General features: G+C 43.3%; 1 protein-coding gene across 4 annotated transcripts; it reads right to left on the reverse strand.

Annotated features, from left to right (window-relative positions):
* Positions 1-1,346: 1,346 nt before the first annotated feature.
* LOC115102415 (PAN2-PAN3 deadenylation complex catalytic subunit PAN2) lies at positions 1,347-22,873 on the reverse strand. Of its 4 annotated transcripts, none has more exons than XM_065005459.1 (26): positions 22,354-22,873; positions 21,732-22,032; positions 17,921-18,090; positions 17,531-17,651; positions 17,307-17,384; positions 16,915-17,185; positions 16,472-16,817; positions 15,993-16,089; positions 15,690-15,812; positions 15,408-15,527; positions 15,114-15,242; positions 10,888-11,087; positions 10,557-10,705; positions 10,329-10,435; positions 10,119-10,217; positions 9,782-9,873; positions 9,444-9,585; positions 9,046-9,183; positions 8,159-8,218; positions 7,968-8,058; positions 7,262-7,419; positions 6,953-7,096; positions 6,578-6,757; positions 6,187-6,280; positions 5,867-6,058; positions 1,347-2,026 (listed from the first exon to the last, which is right to left on the reverse strand). In XM_065005459.1, the coding sequence occupies exons 2-25, from the start codon at positions 22,017-22,019 to the stop codon at positions 5,868-5,870; spliced, it is 3,588 nt and encodes a 1,195-aa protein (XP_064861531.1). In that variant the 5' UTR covers positions 22,020-22,032; positions 22,354-22,873; the 3' UTR covers positions 1,347-2,026; position 5,867. The 4 variants fall into 4 exon arrangements, with proteins under 4 accessions (XP_064861531.1, XP_029478203.2, XP_029478202.2 ...); XM_029622343.2 differs by lacking the exon at positions 1,347-2,026 and adding an exon at positions 3,354-5,713 and having other exon boundaries at positions 21,732-22,027; XM_029622342.2 differs by lacking the exon at positions 1,347-2,026 and adding an exon at positions 3,354-5,713.
* Positions 22,874-26,351: the final 3,478 nt, after the last annotated feature.

Raw genomic sequence — 26,351 nt, forward strand, 5'->3', positions numbered from 1 at the left:
CACACCGCATGACAAGCGCACATTAGTTAGCAGCAAGAGGCTTTTTAAAAATTGCCAATCAAAAATTTGACATGGTTTATGAAAACATCATTGCAACAAAATATTAAATACTTTTACAAAGAAATGTTCTTCATAGAAAATTACAATATAGCTATGCACTTGTAATTTGTACTTGCTAATAGATTTAGAAATATACACTGCTCAAAAAAATTAAGGGAACACTTAAACAACACAATGTAACTCCAAGTCAATCACACTTCTGTGAAATCAAACTGTCCACTTAGGAAGCAACACTGATTGACAATAAATTTCACATGCTGTTGTGCAAATGGAATAGACAACAGGTGGAAATTATAGGCAATTAGCAAGACACCCCCAATAAAGGAGTGGTTCTGCAGGTGGGGACCACAGACCACTTCTCAGTTCCTATGCTTCCTGGCTGATGTTTTGGTCACTTTTGAATGCTGGCGGTGCTTTCACTCTAGTGGTAGCATGAGACGGAGTCTACAACCCACACAAGTGGCTCAGGTAGTGCAGCTCATCCAGGATGGAACATCAATGCGAGCTGTGGCAAGAAGGTTTGCTGTGTCTGTCAGTGTAGTGTCCAGAGCATGGAGGTGCTACCAGGAGACAGGCCAGTACATCAGGAGACGTGGAGGAGGCCGTAGGAGGGCAACAACCCAGCAGCAGGACCGCTACCTCCACCTTTGTGCAAAGAGGAGCAGGAGGAGCACTGCCAGAGCCCTGCAAAATGACCTCCAGTAGGCCACAAATGTGCATGTGTCTGCTCAAACGGTCAGAAACAGACTCCATGAGGGTGGTATGAGGGCCCGACATCCACAGGTGGGGGAGTGTGTCAGCAGTTCCTGCAAGAGGAAGGCATTGATGCTATGGACTGGCCCGCTCGTTCCCCAGACCTGAATCCAATTGAGCACATCTGGGACATCATGTCTCGCTCCATCCACCAACGCCACGGTGCACCACAGACTGTCCACGAGTTGGCGGATGCTTTAGTCCAGGTCTGGGAGGCGATCCTTCAAGAGATCATCCGTGAACTCATCAGGAGCATGCCTAGACGTTGTAGGGAGGTCATACAGGCACGTGGAGGCCACATACACTACCGAGCCTCATTTTGACTTGTTTTAAGGACATTACATCAAAGTTGGATCAGCCTGTAGTGTGGTTTTCCACTTTCATTTTGAGTGTGACTCCAAATCCAGACCTCCATGGGTTGATAAATTTGATTTCCATTGATAATTTTTGTGTGATTTTGTTGTCAGCACATTCAACCATATAAAGAAAAAGTATTTAATACGAATATTTCATTCATTCAGATCTAGGATGTGTTATTTTAGTATTCCCTTTATTATTTTGAGCAGTGTATATTATTAACACCATATTCCATGGGTTTACTGACCACAATCCATTGAATTAATATTAAGTGTTTATTATTAGGCGTCAGGAGAGCACAGCGCATCAATCAATCAATCAAATTGACTTATAAAGCCCTTCTTACATCAGCTGATGTCACAAAGTGATGTACAGAAACCCAGCCTAAAATCCCAAACAGCAAGCAATGCAGGTGTAGAAGCACGGTGGCTAGGAAAAACTCTAGAAACCTAAAGAGGAACCAGGCTATGAGGGGTGGCCAATCCTCTTCTGTCTGTGTCAGGTGGAGATTATAACAGAACATGGCCAAGATGTTTAAATGTTCAAAAATGACCAGCAGGGTCAAATAATAATAATCACAGTGGTTGTAGAGGGTGCAACAGGTCAGCACCTCAGGAGTAAATGTCAGTTGGCTTTTCATAGCCGATCATACAGAGTATATCTACCGCTCCTGCTGTCTCTAGAAAGTTGAAAAGAGCATGGTCTGGGACAGGTAGCACGTCCGGTGAACAGGTCAGGGTTCCATAGCCGCAGGCAGAACAGTTGAAACTGGAGCAGCAGCACGGCCAGGTGGACTGGGGACAGCAAGGAGTCATTAGGCCAGGTAGTCCTGAGTCATGGTCCTAGGGCTCAGGTCCTCCGAGAGAGAAAGAAAGATAGAGAGAATTAGAGAGAGCATACTAAATTCACAGAAGACACCGGATAAGACAGGAGAATTGAGATTTCCTCATAGTGCGGATATTAATGGTGACATGTGCAACACCATTCCCGCCCCCACTACAGTAGAATATATGGTATAAATAATCCGCAAAGTAAAACAGTTCTTAAATATATAGCCTACATCTTTATCACATAAAATGTGAATTTGGAGTAAAATATAAATACGAATAGACAGTTCAGTGTACTAAACTCAGCAAAAAAAGAAACATCAACTGCATAACATGTGCAACACCATTCCCGCCCCCATATTTCATTTAGATAATTAAAGTAATACATTAATAAATCATTTCTAAATTGTTGTGTGTGGGATGACAACATTTGATGAAATAACAAAACAAAAGTGTTAACTTCAACCATTTATTTCCCTTCATAATTTATACGCCTTCATCCACATATTCCCCCCCCCAAAAAAGTAGATTTTTTTGTGTCAACAATAAGACATTGTTCTTAGGGGCGCTAGTTACACCCTGGTACGCTACGTGCCCATCTAATTGATATCAGATAATTAGAGATGAACAAATTGTTTTTGTACCCACCATGCGTCATTTTGCGTAATGACCATGTGAGGTGAAATGTGTATGTTTTGGGAGTGAGCACTGTTTGTTTGACCTGATCGAAACGTTGTCAATAAAGCAGTGAATTGGGAACTTTAACAGTGAGCGGGGCGATCTTATTTTCTTACACCCATTCAAAAGATTAATGGACCTCCTACGTACACACATAGAAGGTGGAAGTCCCCTCCAACTGATTCGTTCTTGCCCCGGCCCTGCTATAGCATTTAAATAGATTACAGGTACAATGTCTATTGGCATTAAAAACAGGATATTATTGGATATGCTAAAGTAGAGAAAAACGGCGCGGTATGATCTATTCTAGGTCTACTGAGTATGATGACTGGCTAAAGATCTCTGCTGATCGACTACTTTCTTATCTTCTTTACAATAATTACCGTATTACTTGTCTGACCTCGGAAAACCACTCCATCGAATACGTCACAACAGAGGATGACGTAAACTCGTTTTGGCGCTCCTGGCTGATGAAACGTCGGGTACCACGTTTGAAACCTAAATCAAATCCATAACATTCACAAATACACTCATCCAGTGTCAACTCCTGATAATGGCAACTCTGTGCAGTGCAGTGTTCACCAATAAAACCATATTTTGTACTTACTCCAGAAAGCTCAGCACACATTTAGCTAACACAAAACGGATTGGACATTGCAAAATGTGGCAAAGAAAGAGTTTGTTGCATTTTTAATGGTTTATTGTGGTCAGACAGGCTGGAAGTAGCCCGGGTTGACTTTTCCAGATGTTTACACCTGTCAATGTCACCTGGAATTACATAAGAAAACCTTCCCAAGTATGGTCAGCAGAGGGTGCTATAACCCTGAGCCGTGGAGGCCTTGGCAACATCTTAATGTCACATTCATTTCACACTACAGTAGAATATATGGTATAAATAATCCGCAAAGTAAAACATTTCTTAAATATATAGCCTACATCTTTATCACATAAAATGTTAATTTGGAGTAAAATATAAATACGAATAGACAGTTCAGTGTACTAAACTCAGCAAAAAAAGAAACAAACTTAACGTGTAAATATTTGTATGAACATAACAAGATTCAACAACTGAGACATAAACTGAACAAGTTCCACAGACGTGACTAAAAGAAATGGAATAATGTGTCCCTGAACAAAGGGGGGGTCAAAATCAAAAGTAACAGTTAGTATCTGGTGTGGCCACCAGCTGCATTAGGTACTGCAGTGCATCTCCTCCTCATGGACAACACCAGATTTGCCAGTTCTTGCTGTGAGATGTTACCACACTCTTCCACCAAGGCACCTGCAAGTTCCCGGACATTTCTGGGGGGGAATGGCCCTGGCCCTAGCCCTCACCCTCTGATCCAAAAGGTCCCAGACGTGCTCAATGGGATCGAGATCCGGGCTCTTCGCTGGCCATGGCAGAACACTGACATTCCTGTCTTGCAGGAAATTACGCACAGAACGAGCAGTATGGCTGGTGGCATTGTCATGCTGAAGGGTCATGTCAGGATGAGCCTGCAGGAAGGGTACCACATGAGGGAGGAGGATGTCTCCCTGTAACGCACAGCGTTGAGATTGCCTGCAATGACAAGCTCAGTCCGATGATGCCGTGACACACCGCCCCAGACCATGACGGACCCTCTACCTCCAAATCGATCCCGCTCCAGAGTACAGGCCTCGCTCATTCCTTCGATGATAAACACGACTCCGGCCATCACCCTGTGTGAGACAAAACCGCAACTCATCAGTGAAGAGCACTTTTTGCCAGTCCTGTCTGGTCCAGCGACGGTGGGTTTGTGCCCATAGGCAATGTTGTTGCCGGTGATGTCTAGTGAGGACCTGCCTTACAACAGGCCTACAAGCCCTCAGTCCAGCCTCTCTCAGCCTATTGTGGACAGTCTGAGCACTGATGGAGGGATTGTGCGTTCCTGGTATAACTCGGGGGGTTGTTGTTGCCATCCTGTACCTGTCCCGCAGGTGTGATGTTCGGATGTACCGGTCCTGTGCAGGTGTTGTTACACGTGGTCTGCCACTGCGAGGACGATCAGCTGTCCGTCCTGTCTCCCTGTAGTGCCGTCTTAGGCGTCTCACAGTACGGACATTGCAATTTATTGCCCTGGCCACATCTGCAGTCTCATGCATAAGGCACGTTCACACAGATGAGCAGGTACCCTGGGCATCTTTCTTTTGGTATCAGTAGAAAGGCATCTTTAGTGTCCTAAGTTTTCATAACTGTGACCTTTAATTGCCTACCGTCTATAAGCTGTTAGTGTCTTAACGACCGTTCCACAGTTGCATGTTCATTAATTGTTTATGGTTCATTGAACAAGCATGGGATACAGTGTTTAAACAATTTACAATGAAGATCTGTGAAGTTATTTGGAAGACAGGGTCCTGAAAAAGGGACGTTTCTTTTTTTTGCTGAGTTTATATTCTGTTTTAATTACAGGCCTCTAGAAACATCACTACAAAAACTTCAGCACATTTTCAAAATACTATTCTTTGCCCATGTAAGCAGCATAATGTACAGCATAATGACAGACAAACATTCTTTACAAATCTAAGGAAAAATAGAAAAGGAAAAATGAAATCAGAAATAGTTTTGGTTTATGCTTTGAAGATCAAAACTGTTCATTCCTTATTCAAATGCTGTACAGGCAAGTAAGATTATGTGGAAAGTTGGGACACTGACACAACCTCTGTCAGGATTCTGCTCTTGTCGATGACTTGTCCAGTTTCATGTATGGGGGTCTTATTGAACTTATTGATACTAGGGCTGCGACGTCATGGAATTTCTGATGACGGTTATTGGTCAGCCAAATTACCGCGGTCATCATTATGACCTTTCAAATAGCAACAACAAAAAAATACAGTTACGATGGTTATTTTATTTTCATGACGGTCTTCATCCTTAACTGTTGGTTAAACTGTTGTATGGTAATTGTGCCAGCCCTAGTTGTAACTATACAAAAGAAAAGGCTGATTGAAATAGAGAGTGAATCAGTTTGTCTTCAGGCACTCTTCACAGTCCCATCATTGAGGGAAGACAGTTGTACCTGTTGGAGGGGACCACATTCAATCAGTGTGGATTGATTGATACTGTAAACGGCTAATAATAGTAAGTAAAGTTTAGTTAACCTCAATAATTACCAAACCCCACCAACATTACACTCTCTAATGCAATGCCAGTTTCATACTTTTTGGGCTACCTTAACCATCTCCTGTGTCACAGTCCGGGACTTTCCAGTCCATCTTGCGGCCTTTCTCGTAGAGTCCCTTCAGAACTTTGCGGACTTCGTTGTTTCCTCCTCCACGACTCAGTTCCAGGTACTTATTGTAGAGAGAAAGCGCGGTGCGTGCATCCTCGATACTGTCATGGGTCTCACCCTGGATGTTAAGGTCTGGAGAAGCAAGTAGCAGTTTTACCATTTCACACAATTTTGTGTTACACGGAGAAATTTGGAAAATGGCAGACTAAGAAGACATTTTTATATGAACAAAACAGTGGTTGAGGAGTATAAACTCTTACCCAGGAAGTACCAGGCGAGAAAGCGCAGAGAGATCATCCTCTTACGAGGCATATGGAACAGGTAGACTGTGTCAACAACCTGATCCTTCAGCACCTGAGCCAGGAAACATAAAAACACAGATGAGCTCCCGAACTCTCTCCACTGAAATGACCCCGTCTACTGTTTCTAGCTAACCAATAGGGCAGGATTACTGGACACAGATTAAGATTGGTTCTGGACTAAAAAGCCATTTTAAAGGACATTTTCCATTGAGCATTCTTTTTAGTCCGAGGCTTAATCTGTGTCTGGGAAACTGGCCCATAATCTTTACTAAAACTGCAGCCAGGGGTATAGAAACAGGTCAATTTGGTTCAATTTCACAATCCGATATATTAAGAATACAAAATTTACCAGCAAATTTATAACCCGGAAGTCCTTTTGTAAACCATGGCCAACAAAGCGCACTCCGGTGTCAATGAGGAAGCGCAGCTTCAGGTAAGTTGACTTCAGAGTGGTCAAGTGCTTGGAGGAAATCTTAGCATCTAGGTCCCCTGGTTTGATGCCTGAGTACTGGGTCAGATAGTCCACCACCTGCACCAGCAAAAGAGTGAAGTAGATTCAACTTTAAGAACTAAGATGAGTTGAATTTAGGTATCTTTGTTTAAGAAGCTGTATTGTTTGTGGTTATATAACATCCGATTTTACTGCAAAGCAATAATTATCTGAACATCCATCCATCCTGTTGAAGTACTCATATTATTGCCAGGTCGAGAGGGGCTGCATTACCTGCTCCTGAGTGGAGATGTAGTCATCGATGAATGGTACTCCATCGTTGGGACCCTGACCGCGCACACAGGTGATCCGTGCCACAGACATCTGACTGGGCTTAATGGTAGACTTGGTGCCGTCGCTGCGTAGCTCTGCCTCCTCCTACATACCCAAAGACATGGATTTGATCCATAGGGGGGAATTTAAACAGTGAGGTAGGAAAAAATATTCCAAAACTGTACCTTAGAGGAACCTTCTAGATACATAGTTGATCTAGCACTCTGACATATACACCAAATCTAGCAATCAGACTTCTGCCAGACTGACCTGGTTGAGGGTGACAAACTCAGCGTCCAGCCCCACGAGGTCTCCGGCCTGGGGCATCTCACTGACCATGAGGGGGATGAACGTGGCGTGGCTCTTCCTCTGCTTCCTCGCCAGTGATGCCTCTGTCAGCAGCACACTGGCCTCGATGGGGTTTTTAACTGGGAAAGACAGACAGAAATCAAGTGTTGGAGTGGGGGTGTTATAAAACAGGTAATAAGTGCAGTCATACACAGTACCACAAACACCATCCATCTTCACAGAGGAGGTCAAGGTTATGTTGCGTACTGGTTTGGACTGACACCAAGACAAATATCCTGTACATGTTATGTATACTGAACAAAATTATAAACGCAACTTGCAACAATTTCAAAGATTTTTACTGAGTTACAGTTCATATAAGGAAATCAGTCAATTGAAATAAATTCATTAGGCCCTAATCTATGGATTTCACATGACTGGGAATACAGATATGCATCTGTTGGTCACAGATACCTTGAAAAAAGTGGGCCTCACAATGGGTCTCACTCACAATCTCGTCACGGTATTTCTGTGCATTCAAATTGGCATCGATAAAATGCAATTGTGTTTATGCCTGCCCATACCATAACCCCACAGCCACCATGGGGCACTCTGTTCAAAATGTTGACATCGGCCAACCGCCCGCCCACACGACGCCATACATACTGCCATTGAGTGGATTGCTTACTGCGTAGGTCGTATTTGGAGTGGTAGTTTCTCTTGGCGTAATACAAGATGGCAGGCACCTTCCAGTTCACATCAAACTGTGCTGCTTCCGCCTGAAACACACAAACAAAAACACTTATTTTAGACTCCTGTTATATTTGAGGAATTAGTAAGATATTTGATATGTTGATTCAGTGAGTAATCAAAGATGACCTTGTCAATTGGCTCAATCAGGAAATCATTGAATAGATACCACTGCTGGTGTGTTACCCCCTTAAACCGCAACATGAACAAAAATAAATTAGTCAAATATGGTTTTCACATTATTATTATCAGCATATATACAATGAGTCTACAAAACATTAAGAATACCTTCCTAATATTGAGATAACCCCCCCCCTTTGCCCTCAGAACAGACTCAATTCGTCAGGGCATGGAATCTACAAGGAGTCGAAAGCGTTTCACAGGGATGCTGGCCCATGTTGACCCCAATGCTTCCCACAGTTGTGTCAATGTTGGCTGGTTGATGTCCTTTAAGTGGTGGATCATTCTTGATACCCACGGGAAACTGTTGAGCATGGAAAACCCAGCAGCATTGCAGTTCTTGACACAAACCGGTGCGCCTGGCATCCTACTACCATACCCCTTTCAAAAGAAACTTAAATATTTTGTCTTGCCCATTCACCCTCTACATCTTTCTTTTAATTTTTTTAAAAATTGAACCTTTATTTAACTAGGCAAGTCAGTTAATAACAAATTCTTATTTACAATGACGGCCTACCCCGGCCAAACCTGGACAATGCTGGGCCAATTAAGCGCCGCCCTATGGGACTCCCAATCCCGGCCGGATGTGACGACACACACACGCAATCAGTCTCAAAGCTTAAAAATTATTCTTTAATGTCTCCTCCCCATCATCTACACTGATTGAAGTGGATTTAACAAGTGACATCAATAAGGGATTATAGCATTCACCTGGTCAATCTGTCATGGAAAGAGCAGGTGTTCTCAATGTTTTGTACACCAAGTGTAGCTTTCCATTCTCCTGATGTCTGTTGATGTTCTTACTTTGGCTCTAACAGATCTATCCATCCACTCACCTCTTTTCTGACGTGATAGGTCTCTCCCACTTTGATGTGTGCTACCAGATTTCCCCCAGTTCGAGCGTCCAGTACATGAGGCACAGTAACCACCAAGTCATAGAGAGACGCTCCTTCATCCTCCTCAGTGGAGCTCAGCTAAACGATTGGTTAAAGAAAAAGCATTCACACACATACAGTACTAACACACTTCATTCTATTAAATTGAAACCAGTACGGAAAAACAAAAACAAGCTAGAAGGAGCCAAATGGAAAAACCATCTTGGAAAATTATTTGGTGAGTGAACCTATGAATGTGAAGTAAAAGTAGTTGTTGGCTGTTCTGTGTCTCTCACCTAGGGTTGCACAATTCCATGAACTTTCAACCAATTCCCTGAATTTTGAAACCCTTCTCTCACCTCTTCTTCCTCTGGCCAACTGCTTATCTCCAGGCCCTGGCTTTTGCTGATGGACATCTTCAGAGTGAGAGGGATCCAGATGTGACGCAGGTCCTCCACTCTGGTGTCAAAGGTCAGGCCCTCCGTATTGACCAGCCCCTCCCTAAACAACATGGAGGTTATCAAAAGTGCATTGAGGAAAATTTGAATTTCAGTTTACTCCCTGAATTGCCCCGATGCCGGGTAACATTTCAAAAACAAAATGTCAGATGATCATTGTTTTAACAAACTTTCCCATCAATATTTCCATGAAAGTATGACCTCTCAGCCAAATATTTGGAAAGGTTCATCATTCGTACTCTAAGCACCACTCTGTTGGTTGTGGTGGTGGAGGTTCTTTGGGCTTATGGGGTTCCATTTCCTCTTTCTTCTTGGCCTTGATGAAAGCGTACTGTGGAGAGAGAGGAACAGCCTGATTCACTGTAATAACTTTGTGGAAAAATATTACCGACACTGGAAACACAAACAACACCATCGGGATAATAGAAGTACTAAATCTCTAATGTGCTCCTGTAGCTCCTGTAAATATATGGCCATCATGTCATTGTAAATATCAATCGCAGTCTGTATTCAGCATTTGCCATTGTAGGAGGAAAAACTCAAGCGGTCGATCATGGTTTGGATTTAAGAGCTCACCTCTGCCTGAGCCTTCCAGAACTCAGCTTCTTTGACACTGTTCACCTCACAGTTAATGACCAGCACATCAGGAAGGCAGCGGATGTTCCGTGTCTGCACCTAGAGATAGATGGATACAGGAGAAACACATGAAAGAATTGACTCAAACAACAAACAAACCCATTTTAAAACTAAAATAGTTAAAAAAAAAAAAAATTAAGTGTCACTTACTGTGGGCTGGTACTTTTCACAGTTCTCACACCATGCCTGTGTACTCTGCTCCAGACATATACTCTTCTTCAGGATCTCAGCAAAGTCGTACTCCTTTATCGTCTTATCTAACAGAATAGGGTTTACAGTAAAACATCAATATATGATCAAGAAATCCATTATACTACCCAGATAACAGTGATACTAGTCAAATACTTGCAGAGTAAAGATAATTAGGGGAAAACTTACCAAGTGAGTTCTGCTCAGGGTAGTGCATGGTGAAGAGCAAGGTGAGAGAGGAGCGTACTGTCTCCTTTCCACAGCGACACAGGCTGCTGTTCTCAACCTCACACCCAAACTGCCTTCCGATTACAGACTCGCCTGAGGAGCCCAGAGCACTGTCCCAACAAAGCATAAAACAATTATCAAGCCAAAGTCATCACTAAACACAAATAGAAGATGCTCTAGTATACACTAATGAAATGTTAAAAGCTGATTTACTTCCTAAGATTGAGAGTTTAAGAAATGCACATCATTTTAACTCGTATCTTTTTTTTAAACAAAAGGAAAAAGGTGTCACCTGCTGCTGGCTCCTCGGTAGGCCTGTGGCCCCTCCTGCTCCTGGGTCTCCTGGTGGAGCTGGGTTAGAATGAAGCGGTTCCAACTCTGGATGAGACGACCCAGCCTGGCCTTCCCCGTCTGCTCATCAGAGTCAGCCAGGATAAGGCCCAGGGCAGACGCCTCTGGGATTGTTCGGAAAGCTCGGAGGAAATTACTTGCCTTTGAGAGGGGTTAGAGGAGACAGTAGTTGCAATGAGTGAATGGCCATGGGAGTAGGCAGCAGGATGGTTCAATTATGGTCCGTCAGTTCAGTGCATACATAAACACATTACAGTGCTCTATTACCTCTATTACAACTGCATCAAACACTTTATTACAACTCTATTACATCTATTACTACTACCATTACTACAGGGGTCTATGATTTTGTATTGACAGATGGACCATATGACAGAGTGTGAGATGTGTCTTGGCTGTCGGTGGCATAGAGCTAGAATGAATAGAATGGCTTGGAACCTGACCCTAAAGGTCGTCACTAGTTACCACAGCCAAAGACAGAAGGCCCACCGACTCGAACAATCAAATGAGGGAGTGTGATAACGCGTATGACGGTTTACCGTTCATGGGAAACGACCAATCAGATGAGGAAGTGTGATGACACGTATGCCGACCGGCTTGCAGGGGGAGATAAAAGAAATCCATGTATCTTATCTTTCGATCCGTCAATGATTTGGTTATTTAGCTATAATGAAACCAACCGTTATAAATGAAAAGTGTTAATCAGATGTCTTATTCTTACTCATGGTCACTTGTCTTAACCCAAAATAGGTTTACTACAATAGCTGCATTGTTTTTAAAATGGCATGTAGACAAATAGATTTACACATTACATTGACATATTAGTCTTTTAGCAGACACTCTTATCCAGAGCGACTTACAGGAGCAATTACAGGAGCAAACGAATGGAGGCTGTTCTGAGGGCAAAAGTCTGTGTGTGTGTGTGATACTTGAGTTTTCCCTATACCCATCATGTGGTTGCTAGAACCTAGCCAACGAATTAAGGTTTACGAAGGTGCACACAGGCCGAGAGAAAAATGAGAGTAAATCAAGGTGACAGACAGTAACACATTCAACACCGCTTTGCTCACTCTTGCCTGCATCTAACTGATCTCGGGCGCAGTCATTAGTCCAACAGTTGCAAACAAGAGTTTCTATTGGACAAATTCAGACATGTTTATCCCTGTTTTGTTCCATTTGCTTCCATTTAAGAAACGTTTTTCAACAGAATTGGCGTAATGAATACATCCCTGATCACACTAGGGCTGACCCCATTTGGTTGACTGGTCGATTTTTTGGTTGCTCAATAATTTTTTAGTCGAGCACACCCAGTATCCACCCATTCAGCGTTAATTCACATAATTTCTAATCTACAATGTTTGTTTGGTTACCATATTTTCTGTTAATGCATTTAATATATTATTAGTATTTTACAGTTCTCATTGTCGGAGTGGACATGTTATTTACAATGTACAACCTAGGATACACTTGTGAGAAACATGTTTTGGTTCATTTCTTTCCATTTACGAGTTGTGTTTTGATCACTCTTGTCAATGTTGAGTAAGGACGCGCACTGATTATGCATAGAAGTAGGCCTAGGCTACCTGGCCAGCATGCAAATGTCGGCTTATAAAATGTGCCCATTTGGGGATCTGATGGTATTTCTGATCGTCTTGAAAATAAAAAAGAGCTGCATACTCTAGGAGCTCAGATGCAAAAACCAACGTTTCGACAGCCAAGCTGTCTTCATACCAACGTTTCGACAGCCAAGCTGTCTTCATCATGTCGCAATGTTGGTAATTACATTTTTGCATCTGAGCTCCTAGAGTGTGCGGAGTGTGCTCCTAGAGTGTGCACACTCTTGGAATTCTCTCAACCAGCTTCACCTGGAATGCTATTCCAACAGTCTTGAAGGAATTCCCACATATGCTGAGCACTTGTTGGCTACTTTTCCTTCACTCTGCGGTCCAACTCATCCCAAACCATCTCAATTGGGTTGAGGTCAGGTGATTGTGGAGACCAGGTCATATGATGCAGCACTCCATCACTCTCCTTCTTGGTCAAGTAGCCATTACACAGCCTGGAAGTGTAATGGGTCATTGCCCTGTTGAAAAATAAATTATAGTCCCACTAAGCGCAAACCAGATGGGATGGCGTATCGCTGCAGAATGCTGTGGTAGCCATGCTGGTTAAATGCCTTGAATTATAAATAAATCACTGACAGTGTCACCAGAAAAGCACCCACACACCATCACACCTCCTCCTCCATGCTTCATGGTCAGAATACACGTGAAGATTATCCATTCACCTACTCTGCGTCTCACAAAGACACGGCGGTTGGAACCAAACATCTCAAATTTCAAATCAGACCCATGGACAGATTTCCACCGGTCTAATGTCCGTTGCTTGTGTTTCTTGGCCCAATCAAGTCTCTAATTCTTATTGGAGTCCTTTAGTAGTGCTTCTTTTTCAGCAATTTGACCATGACGGCCTGATTCTCGCCGTCTCCTCTAAACAGTTGATGTTGAGATGTGTCTGTTACTTGAACTCGGTGAAGCATTTATTTGGGCTGCAATTTCTGAGGCTGGTAACTCTAATGAACTTATCCTCTGCAGCAGAGGTAACTGTGGGTCTTCTTTTCCTGTGGCGGTCCTCAAGAGCCAGTTTCATCATAGCGCTTAATGGTTTTTGCGACTGCACTTGAAGAAACTTTCAAAATTCTTAACATTTTCTGGATTGACTGACGTCTTAAAGTAATGATGGACTGTCGTTTCTCTCTGCTTATTTGAACTGTTCTTGCCATAATACGGACCTGGTCTTTTACCAAATCTTCTGTATACCACCTCGACCATGTCACAACACAACTGATTGTCTCAAACGCATTAAAGAAAGAAATTCCACAAATCAACTTTTAACAAGGCACACCTGTTAATTGAAATGCATTCCAGGTGACTACCTCATGAAGCTGGTTGAGGGAATGCCAAGAGTGTGCAAAGCTGTCATCAAGACAAAGGATTTCTACTTTGAAGAATATAAAATATATTTAGATTTGTTTAACCCTTTTTTGGTTACTACATGATTCCATATGTGTTATTTCATTATTTTGATGCCTTCACTATTATTCTACAATGTCGAAAATAGTCAAACTAAAGAAAAACCCTTGAATGAGTAGGTGTCCAAACTTTTGACTGGTACTATACAACAGCATCGCACAGCCATTGAAGAGGAGCGGGACAACATTCCACAGACAACACTCAACAGCCTGATCAACACTATGTGAAGGAGATGTGTCATGCTGCATCAGGAAAATGGTGGTCACACCAGATACTGACTGGTTTGCAGATCCACGCCCCTACCTTTTTTTTTAAAGGTATATGATTTCCTTATATGAACTGTAACTCAGTAAAATCTTTGAAATTGTTGCAAGTTGCGTTTATAATTTTGTTCAGTATACATAACACGTACAGGATATTTGTCTTGGTGTCAGTCCAAACCAGTACGCAACATAACCTTGACCTCCTCTGTGAAGATGGATGGTGTTTGTGGTACTGTGTATGACTGCACTTATTACCTGTTTGATAACACCCCCACTCCAACACTTGATTTCTGTCTGTCTTTCCCAGTTAAAAACGCCATCGAGGCCAGTGTGCTGCTGACAGAGGAAGAGCCAGGCCGGAGACCTTGTGGGGCTGGACGCTGAGTTTGTCACCCTCAACCAGGTCAGTCTGGCAGAAGTGTGATTGCTAGATTTGGTGTATATGTCGGAGTGCTAGATCAACTATGTATCTCGAAGGTTCCTCTAAGGGACAGTTTTGGATACGTTTTTCCTACCCAGATCCTTAACTGTAACTCAAAAAAATAGCTAAATGTGTGCACATCAGACTTTAGTAATGCACATCAATCATGGCGGATTTGATGAATAACCACTTTGTTAGATTCGATTTGTTGAATATGCCCCAATCCGGCATCCTTCTATCCCCCACAGTCTGCGTTCCATTCATTTATTTACCGCGTCTATGTCAGTTGAGTTGACTTAACATATCACAGCACAGATTGAAGGGAATACTTTGTGCTTTTACTTCCTGGCACGGGTACACTCAAAATGGCTGCCAATCCACCCATTATGCCATCATTGACTTGAATGGAGAAGGCCTTTCTATTCATTCTATTCCTATGATCAGTGGCTACCTGACAGGGGTCTCCTCGTGACAGGTCCAGCATGTGGAAGAGGAAGCCCAGCTCACACGCCAGACAGAACTCCTTCTGACACAGGTGGTTCTGGACCAGGCAGCGGATTGGCTCCAGGAAATACAGCACCTAACCAATCAGACACACAGGGAAAACACACACTGAAATAATCTTACAACATTTTCATTTGTAAATGGGAACAAATAATCATGAACTCGATAAATTAAACAAATATAAATCAACCTTGTTATACTTAGAGTACATAAATAAACGCCACTCATTTCCGATTCTCACCTGGATCATGCAGTTGCAGTAAGCATTGGGAATGTGAGGTTCAAGACCAGCAAACAGGGTCCTGTTGTAATGTTTGAAGTCAAAGTCCTCCAGGCCAAGTTTGGAGTATTTGATGGTGACCTGATGGGCACAAAACAATCCAAGATGTCAGGTCTTATCGTTAACACAACAAGCTAACCACATCACCCACAATGAACTGTGCTCATAACACATAATCATACTATTAAACCACACATTTCACAATTACAGGTAGATAACAATGTAATTAGTAAAGAGACACACCTTCCTGTATTTCTTGGGCACCATGTACAGGTGTGGTTCTTCATCTCGACCAATAAGAGACTCAGGAACACCCTGATTGTAGTTATCATAGTCCAGCTCAACCTCCTTGATCTTGTAAGGAACCTGAAACACAGCAAACAGGTCATTGGGTCACCAAGAGAGGATTTCTATACAAGCCAAGCATAGTTCAGTATCCAACTCTTCCTGGATAACACTGCCTGGGCAAAACAATGGATGAAAACCCATTGCTTCTGATGTAAAAAATAATAATAAATACACTGAATTTGTGGATAAGTGATGTACCTGGTTCCGGGGACGTGTGCGAGGATTGGGGGCGTAACCAATGAACCCTACAGAGTTCATAGTGCGCAGGATCTCTGGGTCCACTGGGGGTGCTCGCCTGGAGGATAAAAAGGTGAGAAATATGTTTATACTTACTTTAACTTAGTCATTTACATTTTAGTCCTTTAGCAGACGCTCTTATCCAGAGTGACTTACAGTTTGTGCATTCATCTTAAGACAGCTAGGTGGGACAACCACATACCACAGTCTTAAGAAAATGTTACCTCAAAGAAGTTATCAGCAATCTGAGGTAGCAAGAAAATACACTTTTGGGGGGAGGGGAGAAGACAATTGATGCTTCTGGCACAAGAGAATACATCTACATGAACTTTTGGGAAGAGATTGGCATTAACCCAGCTCAAGGTGCAGTGAATTCACCCCATAGCCTACTTCAGCAGATCAAAGTCACAACACTTGTCTTAAAACAATGTGTTACCTACCTAGGGCTGGGAGTGGCCTGTGTGGTGACCCAGTCTGACAGCAGCGGCTCTGAGCTGTTCAAAGGCATGGGGATGAGGGACAAGGGCAACAGGTCATGGCTCCAGTCTAGCTGAGGCAAGGAGTCTACCAGACAGGGCAGCGCAAACTCTGTCTCCCGTGAGTAGCTGTTGTAGGAGACTTCTGGGGCGTCTGACCAAAGGTGCACACCTCCCCCAGAGTCCCCAAAGGCCAAAGCCTGCTTGCTGGAGGACACATCAAAGCTCATGAGCAACTGGCCCACGGTGTTGACATGGAAGACGTCAGCCAGGTTAGCTAGTCCAGTGGGCTCACAGAACTGACACTCTCCTGGGGATGGAGGGAAAAGATGGTCAATTATTTTCTGCAGTCTGATAAATACAGCTAGCAGGCTGCATAACAAACACATTCCCCATTTGATCAATACCTGTCTGTGAGATGATGGCCAGGCGTGACGTGTATGTAGGGATGAAGCGCAAGAAGAGGGGGTCCACGTGCACCTGGAGTGGTGTCACAGTGCGCATCATGCGCAGGTCAAACACCATGAGGAAGCGGTCACACGCCAGTCTGTTCAGCCCTCGACTGGAGAACCCACACGCAGCCAGGAGGTTGCCATGGACATCGAAGTCTGACAGGCTACCGGAGAAGGCATCAAACTCATGTTCTAGCTTGAAGGTGCGCAGGTCACAAAGGGACACCTGGTTTTGTGGAAGGCAAGATGATGAGCTATACGAATGGTTAAGTATGTAAAAAGCCCTAGTAGCATCTTCCAAACACTGAGAAACATGGGTGGCCTTGGGCCTCTCTTGTTGTCTTTACCTTCCCAGATGTGTTCCCACAGAATAAGAAACGATTGGACTGCCGCATGATAGCTACCCCTGGAGCCTCGACTGTGAACTAGGCATCGGAAGGAAAGATCACAATATTTACAATTATTCATCTATTCAATCACTTATTTTCAAGAGCCTATAGGCCACAAAATACAGGCAAAATTATTTATTGCAACTATAGTTATATCTTCACATGCTGATGTTATGCAATACCTTTTGGGTCTGCTGCACAGTATTAAGGTCAAATTCAAGCACATAATTCTGTAGTCCACCCATGAGCATTGCATTGTTTTCTGTCATAAGCAGACTATGCATGTCAGCTCCCTCCTCCATTCTGAAATGTACACATTCATTAATTAAGACAATTATACAATAATGTACAGTATTCAAGGTGGACGCCCAAACTGAAGCTGTAACTTTGCTTCAACTGAATGTTGATTCTTTGATTCTACTGATACATTTTTGCAAGCATCATTTCAGCACCCACCTTTGAACCTAAGCAAACATGGCTGCATGGCTCGCATAATAACATGATTGGGTTATCAGTGAGAACTAAATCAGTAAGAAAACTACAATGTGCAAAAGCATTTGCATGCCACTCACGGGTAGTCGAACATTACGAGGCCTCCACGAGTTTGGCACTTGAGATTACTCTTAGAGAGAAACAGAACCCCTGTCTCCATGCTCTGAATCTGACGAATGTCATCAGTCGAGTGCGCCTGGAAAGATGAGTAGCGGCCCATGGTCGAACCAAAGAAGGACATTGCATGTCCCTATGGAAAAGAGAGTGGGGAAACAAGTTAATATTACTGGGAAAAGGTGCCGAATAGCCCATATTGCAAAATTACACAGAAAGTGCCAACTGAAACGAAAGTGAACAAAACATTTGTGGACACACATGTTCCAAGTACTACAACCCTATTGGGTTGTTCCACCTCAAAAAGGTGGAACAGATAAAATAGGTATTCCTGCAACATTATATTGTTGAAATATTATTTGATCTATGATCAATTAAGCTAATTGATTGCATTCAAACTGGCCATTTTAAATTATAGGATTCATATAATATTCAATAAATATAGTAACCAACATCCGATTTGGACCAAATGAGTTAGACATGAGGAATCCAAAGAAATGGTCAAAGGCCACCCCACATCCCCTGGAAATCCCACCCCAACAAAGAGTATATAGTGTTAGGTCTCTATGTCTAACAAGTAGTACGGAGCTGCAGCTCCGTTAAAGGGATCGTTCACCCAAATTACAAAATTATTGATTTTCTTACCCTGTAAGCGGTCTATAGACAAGGTCTGACAGCAATCCATGCTTTGGTTTTGTTGTCATCCGTTTCAAATGCTAACTGTTTTGCATTTGTGGCACAAATCCAATTAATGGTACCTAATATCAGCATTTTCATACATCATGTGCAAATCATCCTCAAGTATATTAAAAAAATGTACTGCGTAACACAATGATGTTACTTATAGATTACTTGGATATGCATTTAATCATTTTAGTCAATAAGATTCTTGCTACGTAAGCTTAACTTTCTGAACACTCGTGACGTGTAGTCCACTTGTCATTCCAATCTCCTTTGCATTAGCGTAGCCTCTTGTGTAGCCTGTCAACTATGTGTCTGTCTATCCCTGTTCTCTCCTCTCTGCACAGACCATACAAACGCTCTGCGGCCAACAAGGCAGAGTTCATCTCCGCCCACTGACGGAAACATGGATCACCACAGACAACACTGCTACTCCTACTCTCTTCGTCTGCCCACGTGTTCTCGCACACCCCAGCTTCTGGTCGGGGTGGTGGCACCGGGATCCTCATCTCTCCCGGCCATGCTGTCACAGTTACCAGCCCTTTCAAGCTTAACATCCTTATCATTTATCGCCCTCCAGGTTCCCTAATCTGGTGGTCCCTAATCTGGTGGTCCTGGTGGCCCCTCCAAGTCTCCGACCACTACCTTGTATCCTTTTCCCTCTCGCTCTCATCCAACACTTCCCACACTGCCCCTACTCGGATGGTATCGCGCCGTCCCAACCTTCGCTCTCTCTCCCCCGCTACTCTCTCCTCTTCCATCCCATCATCTCTTCCCTCTGCTCAAACCTTCTCCAACCTATCTCCTGATTCTGCCTCCTCAACCCTCCTCTCCTCCCTTTCTGCATCCTTTGACTCTCTATGTCCCCTATCCTCCAGGCCGGCTCGGTCCTCCCTCCCGCTCTGTGGCTCGGACGACTCATTGCGAGCTCACAGAACAGGGCTCCGGGCAGCCGAGCGGAAATGGAGGAAAACTCGCCTCCCTGCGGACCTGACATCCTTTCACTCCCTCCTCTCTACATTTTCCTCTTCTCTCTCTGCTGCTAAAGCCACTTTCTACCACTCTAAATTCCAAGCATCTGCCTCTAACCCTAGGAAGCTCTTTGCAACCTTCTCCTCCCTCCTGAATCCTCCTCCCCTCCCCCTCTCTGCAGATGACTTCGTCAACCATTTTGAAAAGAAGGTCGACGACATCCGATCCTCGTTTGCTATGTCAAACGACACCGCTGGTTCTGCTCACACTGCCCTACCCTGTGCTCTGACCTCTTTCTCCCTCTCTCTCCAGATGAAATCTCGCGTCTTGTGACGGCCAGCCGCCCTACAACCTGCCCGCTTGACCCTATCCCCTCCTCTCTTCTCCAGACCATTTCCGGAGACCTTCTCCCTTACCTCACCTCGCTCATCAACTCATCCCTGACCGCTGGCTACGTCCCTTCCGTCTTCAAGAGAGCGAGAGTTGCACCCCTTCTGAAAAAACCTACACTCGATCCCTCCGATGTCAACAACTACAGACCAGTATCCCTTCTTTCTTTTCTCTCCAAAACTCTTGAACGTGCCGTCCTTGGCCAGCTCTCCCGCTATCTCTCTCAGAATGACCTTCTTGATCCAAATCAGTCAGGTTTCAAGACTAGTCATTCAACTGAGACTGCTCTTCTCTGTATCACGGAGGCGCTCCGCACTGCTAAAGCTAACTCTCTCTCCTCTGCTCTCATCCTTCTAGACCTATCGGCTGCCTTCGATACTGTGAACCATCAGATCCTCCTCTCCACCCTCTCCGAGTTGGGCATCTCCGGCGCGGCCCACGCTTGGATTGCGTCCTACCTGACAGGTCGCTCCTACCAGGTGCTGTGGCGAGAATCCGTCTCCACACCACGTGCTCTCACCACTGGTGTCCCCCAGGGCTCTGTTCTAGGCCCTCTCCTATTCTCGCTATACACCAAGTCACTTGGCTCTGTCATAACCTCACATGGTCTCTCCTATCATTGCTATGCAGACGACACACAATTAATCTTCTCCTTTCCCCCTTCTGATGACCAGGTGGCGAATCGCATCTCTGCATGTCTGGCAGACATATCCGTGTGGATGACGGATCACCACCTCAAGCTGAACCTCGGCAAGACGGAGCTGCTCTTCCTCCCGGGAAGGACTGCCCGTTCCATGATCTCGCCATCACGGTTGACAACTCCATTGTGTCCTCCTCCCAGAGCGCTAAGAACCTTGGCGTGATCCTGGACAACACCCTGTCGTTCTCAACTAACATCAAGGCGGTGGCCCGTTCCTGTAGGTTCATGCTCTACAACATCCGCAGAGTACGACCCTGCCTCACACAGGAAGCGGCGCAGGTCCTAATCCAGGCACTTGTCATCTCCCGTCTGGATTACTGCAACTCGCTGTTGGCTGGGCTCCCTGCCTGTGCCATTAAACCCCTACAACTCATCCAGAACGCCGCAGCCCGTCTGGTGTTCAACCTTCCCAAGTTCTCTCACGTCACCCCGCTCCTCCGCTCCCTCCACTGGCTTCCAGTTGAAGCTCGCATCCGCTACAAGACCATGGTGCTTGCCTACGGAGCTGTGAGGGGAACGGCACCTCAGTACCTCCAGGCTCTGATCAGGCCCTACACCCAAACAAGGGCACTGCGTTCATCCACCTCTGGCCTGCTCGCCTCCCTACCACTGAGGAAGTACAGTTCCCGCTCAGCCCAGTCAAAACTGTTCGCTGCTCTGGCCCCCCAATGGTGGAACAAACTCCCTCACGACGCCAGGACAGCGGAGTCAATCACCACCTTCCGGAGACACCTGAAACCCCACCTCTTTAAGGAATACCTAGGATAGGATAAAGTAATCCCTCTCACCCCCCCTCCCCCTGAAAAGATTTAGATGCACTACTGTTCCACTGGAGGTCATAAGGTGAATGCACCAATTTGTAAGTCGCTCTGGATAAGAGCGTCTGCTAAATGACTTAAATGTAATGTAAATGATATGAAGCGTGAAAATGCTAACATAGGTACCATCTAAGATAATCTAAGATAGTGGGTGTCATGGCTTGCTGAAATGACATGGAATGACCCTATTTTCGCACATAATAATTTATCTCTTACCCTGTGGTTTCCCATCCAGAGCAGCTCCTCTTGCAGGTCAAAGTGAGTTGCTGTGACAGGAACGCCCACCTCTGCATGCACACTGTGGAGCTCAGAGAACATCCCCTCCATCATGTGCACAGACTCAGGTATGGCCACGGGAAGACCATCTGGATCAAGCTCCACACCTTGCAACAAAGCCGGATTGAGTCGTGGATCCATCGAGGGCTCCCTACTCGGCTCTAGATTCCCATGGAGGGCGGGTGCGTATTCACCCATTCCTGGGTCCAGACCATCAAAGTTCATCATGAAGACATCTGTCCTGGAAATAAAATGGGTGCATGTTATTCAAATAGGCTCGTAAATTGGATTACAGACTGACTGTAGTAGCCAGTTAGCTACAGATTATGAATTATATTTAGGTAGCATTCTCATTAGGCCATCATTGTAAATATAGAATTTGTTCTTAACTGACTAGCGGAGTTAAATAAAGGTTCAATAAAAATAAATAAATGAACACTAGTGACCTCTTGGCGTAACAGAGGTGTATTCATTCAGCAGATTCTGTTGCAAATCGTTTTTTAAACGGAAGCAAACATAATGAAATGTGGAAGGATTTACCGCTGAGGTATATGGGACTTACCTGAATGTGTCCAATAGAAACGTATTTTAGTTGCACGTTTTGCAACTGTTTGGACTAATGATTACACCCCAGCTAATCTAGCCCCGTCAGCATGCTAAGCATAATAGGTAACCATCAGGGCTATAGTTGTTGGTTTGCTGTATTCGTAAACTAAGTAAGAATTACAATATTGCTATACTGGATTGCAATAGTACAGTGTTCATTATTTTTAAGAAATTAAAAGAGGACAAACTAGTTAGATGTATCGGCCCAACATGTGCGGATTTCATGCAACTGTTTGCTAGCTAACTAACGTTAGCGACGTTAGTAAGCACGGGCTACAGTTTGGATAACACAACTCCTAATACGAATCCCATGTTTAAAATCAATGGAAACAAAGACATTCATAATTTACTAAATGTACACTGTGCCCCAAATAATAGCTTCTCAGTTTCTAATTTTGTTATGTAGATTTCTTTGCGCCCATGATTGCTTCATTCATAATAACAATAAAACCAACGAGCAACCAAGTACTTCCGGAGCAAGTAGTGTCGCTACGTTCACGAAACGACAAAGTTCAGAACCAACCCTCAATGTTCTTATTCTTCATCCAATATGTTGCATTACTGCCACCTACTAAACTGGAGTACAACTCCCTTATACTTTGCTTGAAAAATAAATAAACAAATACCCTACCATCTAACACTACACTATCAACAAAAAATAAATAAAATATAAATATCACCCTTCTCCACTATTTAAATATATTTAGTCCTACCTCATGCCAACAACCTGAAAGGATGGGACATCACCACTTAACACACCCTGTAACTCTTCTGATGTCAAGTCTCGCACACCCAAATACTTCTCTGCAGCTGTCACCACAACCTCTATTTTCTGCAACTTATACATTCCATCCCTGCAGTACAGTTGATAACCATTGCTATAAATGCAAAACATTCAATCTTACTGAAACATATATCACTTGTTGGCCTATTCTTCTGTACTGGTACAGATCTCCTACTCACACCACTCCTCTCAGGATACTTATATATCCTAACATCACTATGTCAGGCAAAGACTCAACATCTGCGTCGCACCAAATGACGAGCATCACAAACACCGGGAATCTTCCCCTTCAGTTGGTCAACTTTAACATTTACTGCTACCCCAGTAATCACTCCTTTCAATGGCACACTTTTGTTGAGAGTGAAACAATTCATATTTCTTGCTCCCATTCGTATAACGCAGAGCTCCTTCTACCCTCACCGATTCCATAGTATCCAACTCTGTTTTCACCCACCCTGAAACCACAAATCGATAAGCCAAAAGGCAAGGGGCCACTTTTTCCAAAAACTTCACTCCTACTGTCACAGACTCATCTTTATCCCAACCCTTGGTGCAAGCCTCGGGCTCCGAGAACTTCACCACACCTACCACCTCCGATGCTTTGTCCTCATTCCTTTCCATTTCTCCTCCTGCCTTCAGCTCACTTTGCTTACACTTTCTACCATTCTTCTTTAACAAACCATCTCCCTTTTTCTGCCATTTGTAACTGACTCAAGCTCACCATCTTCCTCCCTCTCTCTCTTAGACCTCCTTTGCCTCTCTTTTCCCTCCATTCCTCCTACATATACCAAGTATACGTCTCCTTATGATAATACTGACATGCATCTTGTTCTTGCTTTCTCAAGGGACACCATTTAACCGGCTGTCACAATGTCCATTCAATCAGTACGAACCCCTTGGGATGTTGCACTCAACAGTGCATCCCACTTATAACGCAGCTGCTTCGTCTTGATGTTATTCCAAACCCTCGATGTTAATTGATTGAAGGTAAAGTGTTGGTAGTCTAATGTTAATTTGACAGTGAAAAGTAAATCCTTGAACTCTCACCTCTTTGCCTGTGCAGTAGGCCTACACAATTGAATGTTTTTTTTTTTTTTTTTGTCAAGAATATGCTTAGGCCTAATCTAGATCTGATGAAATGTATGTTTTGAACCTGGGTGGGAATCAGAACATAGACTATTCTAATACAGGCCTGTTGGCAAGTGTTTGTGTTTTAGGAATTGCCTGTTCTCAACTGAATACATTTTTGTGTTGATCATGCATATTCACGCATTGGCTCCACCAGACCAGCGAATTTGAATACATTTCTGTTCTACATTTCCTTCCCTTTATCTTTCCTTGTGAAATAAAAACATGTTCTCTAATTTAAACAAAGAACAATAGGTGTGTTCTCATACTTATACATAACAATGACTTTATTCATTGCGGTATTTGCCTGTGTACTTTTCAGTGTAGGCCTAACCTCCATTTTAGTGGTCAACAAAATATTCTTCTCATGAAGAGAATTTGTCAGGGGCTCAAGAAGCAAGCGGAAAGTTTACACTACTCACAGCCCCACACATTAGAAGCCAGTAATGTACATTTCACAGTGGTTCTTTATGTAACAAATGTTGGCTAATTTCACTTGAAAGCTGTAGTTCTACAGATGCCAAACTGCAAAATACATTACAAAAGAGGAAATCCATCTGTAAATGATGATGACAGAGCCAGTCAACAAGAGTCATTGAGGAAATGTCATCAATGAAATGTCCTCAATTGAAATTCTTCTTGTATAATTTTGAGTCAAAAAGTTTGAAAGAGTTTGAATCAATATGCAGAGTTGTTGGCTTAATGTATTTTATCAAATATAAAACATACTTTTATTAAAAAGTGGTTTTATTTTGGGGGAATATTCATCAGGCAAGAGTACTTTAAACTTAAATATCTAGGGCTAAGCCTATTAAATAACCAGTTTAATACCTTTTTAAATAAATAAGACAAACATTTGAATAAAACAGCAATTAGGCTTCAAAACAATTGTATTCGCTATGAACCATTTGATGAATAGGTGTGCGTTTGGGTCGATTAGGCTAATTAAGACTTTTAGCTTGCATACTTATTTTCTATAAAAGTCCCAAGCTCTACAAATTTAATAGGGTATAAGTGCATTTATTGTCTGCACTCATACTGTCAGGTGAACACATACGCTACAATAATTTCAATGATAAATAGACAACATTTGTTCATTGGTCATTGGAAAATAGTCAAATGCTTTGCAAACACATTCTTTACAATATGGTGTGGACAGCATTAACGAAAACGAAACTACACATTTGATCTCTACTGGCTATAGGCTAAAACTCACCTGAAGGATGCCCCGGGAAAGTCCTCGCGTGACTCACCGGTCTGTCTAAGCATATAAATGGACAGGGACTCCGCTGCAATGTCACCGAAACGGCGATTTATAAACACATGCAATACGGACCTGCAGAACTGCAATCAATCGTAGAAGAAATCAGAGACATGTACCTGCCGTTCATAACCGTTGTTGGCCTTCTTGCGGTATTTACAGTTGCATTAGGCGCTCCAGTTAATCAAACAGTTGGAATCAGTTGGAATGAAGTCACAGAGGGCTCTTTAAAACTAAATGAACTTGCTAAAAGACTCTTAACTGAGGTAAGTGGTTTATCATCAGTATTCAGTATTGCTAATGGTAGGGTGATGATAAAACTGAATTAAAGTAGGCCTAAACTACCCTGGTTATTGATGCTTTTGTGGGCTATTTGGTACCTATTGGTTAAAAACTGGTTCAAATAACGTTGTTTCCACTTTATTTCAACCCCAAAAATCAATGTGATGACGTTGAAACAACGTGGGAAATGTATTGGATTTGACAAAAGTAATACATTTAAGAGCATTTCGTCATTTTTCCGCATAACTTTTCTTAACCGAAATCCAATGACATTGTGTTTAAAAAGAAAAGTTAAATTCACTTTAGTTGACAACTCAATCAAATGTAAATCAAAACTAGATGCTGAACTGACATCTGTGCCCAGTGGGTAGTCAGACCGTTAGAAGTGGAAATTAATAGGTGCCTGCTACAGGTAGGAAACTTGTATTGAATCTGCCTCTGAAACATTTTATCATGTCCTGCAGGAGCTCAGTCATTTGAAAAATGTGGAAAGAGTTGT

The sequence above is a fragment of the Oncorhynchus nerka genome, linkage group LG20, assembly GCF_034236695.1.
Source record: "Oncorhynchus nerka isolate Pitt River linkage group LG20, Oner_Uvic_2.0, whole genome shotgun sequence".
In the NCBI taxonomy this organism is placed as follows: Eukaryota; Metazoa; Chordata; class Actinopteri; order Salmoniformes; family Salmonidae; genus Oncorhynchus; species Oncorhynchus nerka.